This window comes from Echinops telfairi, unplaced genomic scaffold, assembly GCF_000313985.2.
Source record: "Echinops telfairi isolate 266 unplaced genomic scaffold, ASM31398v2 ScPeMD7_3533;HRSCAF=4204_0, whole genome shotgun sequence".
Taxonomy (NCBI): Eukaryota; Metazoa; Chordata; class Mammalia; order Afrosoricida; family Tenrecidae; genus Echinops; species Echinops telfairi.
In genome coordinates, this window is record NW_022107431.1 from 104,597,864 (window position 1) to 104,606,759 (window position 8,896).

At 35.9% G+C, this 8,896-nt stretch overlaps 1 protein-coding gene across 1 annotated transcript in view; it reads right to left on the reverse strand.

The window, feature by feature from the left end:
- The window catches only part of FAM135A (family with sequence similarity 135 member A), a 119,002-nt gene that overhangs the window by 82,065 nt on the left and 28,041 nt on the right, over window positions 1-8,896 (reverse strand). Inside the window, exon 4 of the mRNA XM_045294379.1 lies at window positions 2,938-3,017. Coding sequence (XP_045150314.1) covers window positions 2,938-3,017 — 80 coding nt within the window. The remainder of the gene's footprint in view (window positions 1-2,937; window positions 3,018-8,896) is intronic.

The following is an 8,896-nucleotide window of genomic DNA, read 5'->3' on the forward strand; positions in this document are numbered from 1 at the left end:
TTGCAATATGAAGCAACTGAGTTCTGTTTTCTGGTTCTAAAAATGAACAACTTATTATCCCACAAATATTTCTTTCTATCATTCTACCTTCTCTTCGCTCACTCAACTTAAATAGCTTGGAGTGGTTTAAGGAGATCATTCTGTGTCTTTGGCTTATCTTTCCTTCTCAGTAAAATGGAAATAACTTCCATCTTAATATATTTGTAAAAATTAAATTAGAAAATGTTTAAATACGTAACAATAGTTCCTTAGTTAAGTGATGAGAAAACATTGGCTTCCTTCTTGACTCATTTTTGTATTCTTACTGAATTAAAAAAAATTATTTATTTTAAAACTGGCCCATGAGCTTTACCAACAAAGTATCTAGGTTCCAAATACATATTGTTCTTTTGAAGAGCACTGTACAAGAATACTAGTATTATCTTATGAATCTGTGTGTAAATGGATAGTGTCTACAACTTTGGGACCACTAATTACTTAGCAGTTCAGTACACCGGCTAGAATCTGGATTAGGACAGCATTTTATCAATAGATTACTTTGTGTAGTGGTATTTTCACAATGTTAAATTTTCTACTCATGAACATGTTATACTCTTCCATTTATGTAAATTTCTTTCTTTTTTTTTTTTTTTGCTCCTTCCCTCTTCCCACCCCCACCCTCTCTTTTGGTTTCTTGTAGTAGCATTTTTGTAGTTTTCTTTGTACAGGTCTTTTGGTTCTCTGGTTAGATTTATTGTGAAGTATTTCATCTTCTGGGTGACTAATATAAATGGTATTTCTTTCTCGTTCCTCTTCAGAGCTCTCTTATAAAAGAATTCACTTGATTTCTGTATGTTGATCTCATAGCCTGCCACTTTGCCTAATCTTTGAATTAGTTACAATTCTCTTGCAGAGTCTTCGGGGTTTTCTATGTATAGGATTATATCATTTGCAAATAGAGTGAAGCTTGACTTCTTCGTCAATCCCGATGTCTTTCTCATAAAGAGGATCTGATGATGCAGCAGGTTACGCACTGGGCTACTAACCACAAGGTAAGTGGTTCAAACCCACCAGCTATTATTCCATGGTAAAAAAGATGAACCTTTCTGCTTCTATAAAGATTTACAGCCGAAGGAACACACAAGGGCAGTTCTATTTTGTCCTGTGGGGTTGCTACGAATTAGAATCGATTCAATGGCAGTGAGTTTTTATTTCCCCTTGTTGCCTGATATTTCTGGTTGAGACTTCCAAAACAATATTGAATATTAGTGGTGATAAAGCACATTCTTGTCTGCTTCCCATTTGCAAGGGGAATACTTCCAGCTTCTCTCTGTTCAGAGTAACACTGGCCATTGGTCTTATATATATGCCCTGTGTGATGTTGGGAAATGGCTCTTCAATTTCTATTTTGTTGAGTGTTCTTATCCTCAGTGTTTAAGCAAAAATGGGTGTGGAATTTTGTCAAATATCTGTTCTGCGTCAGTTGATATAACCACATGGTTCTTTGCCTTTGTTCCATTTGTTTTTCTAATGTTGAATTCTTCCTTAAGTGGTATGAACCGCACTTGGTCATGATATATTTATTTTTAATATACCGTTGGAGTCTATTAGCTAGAATTTTGTAGAGAATTTCTGCATCAGTGTTCACAAGGGATATTTGACCTCTACAATAGTTCTTGGAATTTCATTTTAGTATCAACAGGGTTAAAATTTCTATTTCTCTGAAGTAGTTACTAAAATTTTTTTTAAAAAGAAAAAAAAGGTAAAATGATGCTTACTGATGAACATATTTCATTTGCAATAGTTTTCTAGTTGTTCCCTAAATAAGTTAAATAATCTCACTCTCTGTAATAGTTAGGTTTTGTGTCAACTTGGCTGGGCCAGGATTCTAAGCAATTTGGCAGTTGAGGCCTTCTCCATGAGGTGGTCTAACATAATGTAATCAACTCTATGATGGGATCTACTGTGAGCAATAAAGCAGAAAAATTAGGATCAACCTCACTCAGGTTGCTCATGTTTCCTCAGCATTGTGGCCTAGTTCACACAAAGCCAACACAGTGAAGACATTATTACTACAGTCTTTGATTTGCTCATCAGAATTGTCCTCTGGGTTTCTGAGCTGGCAACTCTATGGGAGTAGAAAGTCTGATGGTTTTGAACAGCTAACCTCCAGATTAGCAGCCTAACTCATAACCACTCTGCCTCAATGATAGACAAGGTACCTTAATCAAACCTATTTCTAAGGCCCCCAAATATATTTCTTACAAGGGTTACAATGATCCTCTCTGGAATATTTGCATTTGTGAATAAAAAATACACAAATTTGAAGGTATTTCAAAACACTTGTGGAAAAATGGAATAAAAAGGATAATAGATTTTCCCACAAACTTTTTGAAGCCCCCTTGTATAGCAGGTCTTCCCTATCTACTGATTCCATGCCTGCAGATTACACCAACCTGGATTATGATTATTTTGTGGGTAAAGAAATTAGGTGGTTACAAGTTAAGAAGGCGCAGAAAGTGCGGTCTGTATAACATTTATGTTGCACCAGGCAGTCTGTCTAGGAAGCCCTGGGGGCACAGCGGGTGCCAGGCCAGGCTACTAACCACTAGGTCGAACCGAACCCACGAGACTCTTGCTTCTTATAAGACGTAGTAGCCCTTGGAGAACCCCATGACAGGCTCACTACAAGTCAGAAGCAACTTGATCGCAGATTTTAAGAGCTGATTGAAGATATATGGGAGGTTTCTGTGTCAGCTATATGCAAATATTAGACCATTTTATATAAAGGACTAGAGCATCCATACATTTTGGTACCTTGGAGGAAGGGAAGTGTGTTTGTTTATCCTACAATCAATACCCCTTGATATAGAGTCAACAGTATATATGGAAGCATTATTGTTGAATATTATAATGTTGCATCTAATCATTTTAACTTTAAAACATTCGCTGGCTTACCTGTTTCATGTAACAAACTAGCTTCTACTTTGTGAGGAATTCTTGGTGGAATTTTCATAGACGCACGAATTTGGTAAAAACTGAAGCAAAATAGAAAAGGAAGTCATTTTAAAACATTTTAAAAATATGTAATACTAATTTCTACATACATATGTATATAAAGACAATAGAGTTGATTTGCTTCTGTATTTATTATTGATGAGAAAATCATTACGATTCAGAGGTCAATTTTTAAATGGCATGAAAACAAAAGGTTATGTATAAAGTTGAATGAAAAGCTGAATGACTGAAACATAAGCAATATATATAAGCAAAAAGAATTTTCTATTTTGTATGAGAGAATGTTACAGCAACCTGTGAAGCTGGAAAAGCACATATTTAAGAGTTTTTTTTGTTTCAGCTTGTTCTTTTGAGGCACACAACATCCTTCGTTGACCACACCGGAAGGGCTCTATGTGGAAACCTCAACTAAGTGAAAGGGGCCCTACCTCAAATTCACCTATAGTCCTTGGACTTCAGGTTGACAAGAAATTTCATAATGTGAGAAGCAGATGTATAGAACTGGCAGTCATCAGACCTTGGCTCAGATCTCTTGCCAAGGTGCCCAATGAATGGTGGCCTGGAACTACCACACACTTACCATTTTAACGAACTCTTCATTAAGATATATCAATCTAGTAGGGCTGGATCTGCCAATGGCAGTGAATATTACTGAAAATATTGCTGGAATGGCAACCCCCATTGTTTGTGTAAATAGTGTCTAGTCTAAAGTGACCAGATTTTAACACTGGTAAAACGGGACACCATTGATAAGACTCATATCCTGGCGAAATAGCCAAATGGCAGCCGAAAACAGTATACCCTAGCTTGTCGCACATTTTCCCAAAATAGGGATTTTTTTAAAAATGCCACAGGACGCGAGAAAAATTGTTAAAAATCGGGAATGTCCTGCCAAAAGCAGGACATCTGGTCACCTTAGTCTAGTCACTTAAAGCGTTTAATCCAGTGGTTCTCAACCTTCCTAATGCTGTGACCCTTTAATATAGTTCATGTTGTGGTGACCCCCCCCAATTATTTTTGCTGCTACTTCATAACTGTAATTTTGCTACTATTATGAATCGGGCAAGCCCTGTGAAAGAGCCATTTTGTGACCTACAGGTAGAGAACCACTGGTTTAATCTGTTCAGGTCAATAATTCATCAGTTTCAATTCATAGCCAGTTTTTATTACATAATCTCCTTTTTCAATTGTGCTTTACCATTGGTTAATTGACACCATCAATAGAATTACCTTATGCCCCAGGGAGATGACTGATAATGTTCTCTAATCATAAAATGATATGATGTCTCTAGAGTGATCCAGACATATATAAACCAGATCTATATACAACTGGATCTTGTGCTCGCACTTAATTCTAGCCCTAATCTAAGGACAATTAGTTCTTATGACATGCCCTGCCTGATGCTTGCCCTCATGAAGAGATCACTGAAAATACAGGTGCTATAGCAGAGTGTGGTGAAGAAACTAGATGGTGATATCAATAATGGTTGTAAAACATGAAGAATATAATAAATGGCACTGAATTATACATGGAGAAGATTTTGAATCAGAGAAGGTACAATAGTATATAGTTTTACCACAACCAAAAAATAATAATTACACAAATAGCAATGAGTACAAGGAAGAAGGAAATGTTCTAAAATTGATTGTGGCAATGATTGTACAACTCTTCTTGATATGAACTATTGAATTGTGAGATATGTATGTGGATGAAGTGAAAATACTGTTTAAAAAAAAATTAGTCTTGGAAACTCACGGGGGCAGCTCTTCCCGTCCTATATGGCCACTAGGCGTCGGCATGCACTCAACAGCAGTGTGTTTGGTTTGGTTTGGTGTGGTGAAATTAGTTGGTATGGCTCTTTGTAACTCCACTCAGTCACTGCACAAATACTGCGCACAGGACTCTAAAGAGGGGATTGGGCAGTTTTGTCATTCCACTTGGTATAAAATGAACCATCACAGAAGCAGGAAGCAAGCATCGTAGGGCCAGCAGAAGAAGCAACCACACTTATTCAGGATTGCTATGTGGAGAAGCAGTGGCAGCAGACACTGTGAAGAAGGAACCATGGTGGGAACAGAGACCAGAAGACAGAGAGGTACAGGCTACCAAGCCCACAGAGAGAGTAAAGCTGAGTACATTCAGGTAGGAAGGGTGGGGAGTTCTAACGTTTGCCCAAGCAGAACAGAAGCCAGGCATATTGTTGAGGAGAATCACTGTAGACAAGATGTTTTGTTTATCCTGAGTTGTAGTCTATTAACTTCTGTAGTAAACCCCATAATTATGGGGGCGGGGGGAGAGAAAGAGAGAAAAGAACTTAGATGGTGTCCGGCTATCATAAAGAATAGTGTCTGGGGTCTTAAAGGCTTGTCTTCAAACAAGAAGCCATTTAAGTGAGGTGCCAATTAAGTCTACATGGAAGCAGCACACCAGCCTGTGTGATCCAAGGACTGTAAATAATGTAATCCAAATCCAAAGGAGGGAATGTTATCAGAGCTCAAATTGTGAATACCCAGTTTGAAAAATGCAACAGATGACAGTGGAAGCCCAAAATCCATGTGCAGGGTCCAGACACAGATTAAACCTCCATGAATTCCCTCTGACCACAGTCAAGGGATGTGTATAGCCATGTTATCACACATAGTATTGCAGAGATGACTATACTAAGGTATATAGTTAGGTTAAAATTTAACATTTTATTTTATCCCTCTTTTGTCCCATTTTTAACGTTGTATCACAATTAAAAGAAATGAGGGGGTGGGGGAATACCCATGGATTAAGCCTCCGGTGAATTCCCTCTAACCAAGAGCAGGCATGTGAATAGCCCTGCTTTCAAGTAGAGCACAATGGAAAGTGTTTAATGGCAGATGTAGTTAGGTTAAAATTTAACACCTTATTATTTGATCTCCTTTTGACCCATTTTAAAGTTTTAGTTTTTAGTATTTTCTGCTTTCTTTTCAATTGAAGATTTTCTCTATTTTGTTAAAGTTAGCTTTTTTGTTTCTTTGTTTTTCTATGTTTTTTTGGTATATCAAATCTAAGATGGATGAGTTTATAGAAACACTAATTGGATTAATTTCTTGGGGGTAGGAACAGGAGGTTGGAAATAAGGAACTAATAACAAGGAGTACAATAAAGAAGAAAATGTTCTAAAATTGATTGTGGTAACGATTTTGCAACACTTCTTGTTATGATTGAACTAATGAATTGTGTGCTATGTGGATTACTGTATATACTTGTGTATAAGCCGAGTTTCCCAGCACATTTTTAATGCAGTTTTTGTGGTAAAATTAGGTGTCTCGGCTGATATTCAGGTCTGCTTATACTTCAGTATATACAATATGTTCCAATAAACCTTGAAAATAAAAATTTTAAAATGATAAAAGCAAAATTTTATACTGTAAATGACAAAATAAAGACAATGAGACTGTATGAGAGTAAATCCTAAAGTATTGCCACAAAATCATAAAAACCTATTAGACAAAAATATCAACATGTAAAACTATTGTTTCTCAGAATATCCTCTATCGAGGTCTAAACATGTCTAAATGCAGGGTTTCTATTTCTCTAACCTTTCCCTGAAGAATTTTTCCCACTTTAATTTATACCACACCAAAATAGCAGTTTTGTCATCCTCAAGGGGACTCAAATCATGTTATTTTTCAATGTTTTTGTTTTGAAAAAGAAGTCTAAATAGGCAAGATCAGAGCTGTAGGGTGGATGGGGTAAGGTTACAAATCAAGTTCTCACAGAACAGCCCAGTAGGCAAAGAGAAAGGTTTTTTTGTTGTTGTTCTGCAAACATTTGTTGATCTATCCTAGCAAACAACCATCACTACAACAAAAGTATTCACAGAAAAAAATGAAACTGACTCAAATATTTGAAAAAAAAGTTAAATCTTATATACATAACCAAACCAAAAATAAACCCTGCAAATTACAACTACATTGAGGCATCATTTATTGCCTGTCAGAGTGACAACTAACCAACACTTTAACAAAATATTGGTGAGGCTGCAGGCACAAAAAAATTCTCCTCCACTGCTGGAAGGATGCATATGAAGTATGAAGTAGATCCATATGAAGTAGGTTTTGGTAATAAATAGCAAGGGCACATATGCATTTACACTTTGATCTAGAAATTCACTTTGAGGATTATATCCCAAACATACAATGAAAAAATACTAATTGACTAATAATACATATAACTACTTATTGCAAATTAGTAACAACAGCAAAAGTCAAGAACCAAAAAATCCACCAGTAGACTACCTCAATAAGCTCTCAACAAGATACAACAGAGTACTTTTCTACTATCAAAAGGAATGTGAAATCTTTCTGTAAACATTGTGATAAAATGACCTCTAAGATACAACCAAAAATTCAAGATGCAGAAAGTATGTATACTATAGTCCCCTGTATAAGAAGGATGTATATGACTATTTACTTGCTTATATTCCCAATAATGAAAGCAAACCTTTCCTTCTATTGGAGTAATGATACAGTGAATTAAAAAAATTATATTGTTTTCTATAGATTTTTTTCATGGATCCTAAATTTTAGATTTTAAAAATTTATTCTTCTAAAATAGATATGAAAAATGACTGGCATAGCATTTTGGATTAGTTGTCACTGACTACTAATAACTGCAGTAGCACTATTCAATCATGACTATAATCTTCAAAGGATGCAAAAACATACTGTATACACTCGAGTATAAGCTGACCCAAATACCAGCCAAGGCATCTAATTTTCCCACAAAAACTGCATAAAAAAATGTGCCGGAAAAACTCAACTTCTTATACACGAGTATATATGGTAATTGTGATCCATCAAAGGATGTAAAAAATGGCAAACTAAAAGCAAAATGGGTTTTTAGTTTTGAGAACAAAAAAGAGGAAGGGTGTACACTAGCAATTAAGAGGTTCACATTTTTTAAATCTCCAATCACCAAATTATAAATCTTCCAGGAGTATAATCACCAGTCCCTTGATGCCAGTACCGGGGGCACTCCTTCCATAAAATGGTGATTCAGGCTAAATGGAGACCTCTTTTGTGATTGATTTTAAAGTTGAGGTAGAGGATACGATTAGCATAAGTGAAAACTTGAGTTTCTGATATTAATGTGACTTTTGTCAAGAAAACAAATTGCTGGTCACAAAGAAGAGTTGATTCTTAAACCTGATAAATTAACTTCTTACAAAGTATTTTCAGTTCTTTTCTCTTAATGAAAAAATATAGACAATTTTAGGCAGCTTTAAAAGCCTTAAAGAAAACTTGTAGTAGTTTCTTGGGTACACCCATGACTACTAATCCAAACCCACTACCATTGAGTTGATTCTGAAGCACTGTGACCCTATGGAGGTTTCTAGTGTTAAGTCTTTACAGGAGGAAAACAGTCTCAACTCCTCCCCCTGCCCCAAGAAGTGGGTGGTGGATTCAAACTGCTGACCTTGTGATTAGTAGCCCAACTTGCAATCCACTATGCCACAAGGGCTCCTATTAATCAGAAGTTGTCAATTCATCAATTCGAATTCTACAATATATATACAAGGAAGCTTTAAAAAGTTCCATGAAAAGAAATCCATTATCTTTTAATTCCATATTTCCACAAACTTTTGAAGTCTCCACACATGAAATCTATTAGAGGTCATGGATAATTTTCCCTAACGTTGTAATCAATATCAATAATCCAAAAATGTATCATGAAAAGTTCTCCTTTGCTGACAATTCTTTTTTAAAAAAAATCATTTTATTGGGGGCTTGTACAACTCTTATCACAATCTATACATCTATCCATGTGTCACGCACATTTGTACATTTGTTGCCACCATCATTCTCAAAACATTTGCTTTCTACTTGAGACTTTGGTATAAGCTACTTTCCCCCTTCCCTCCCCACT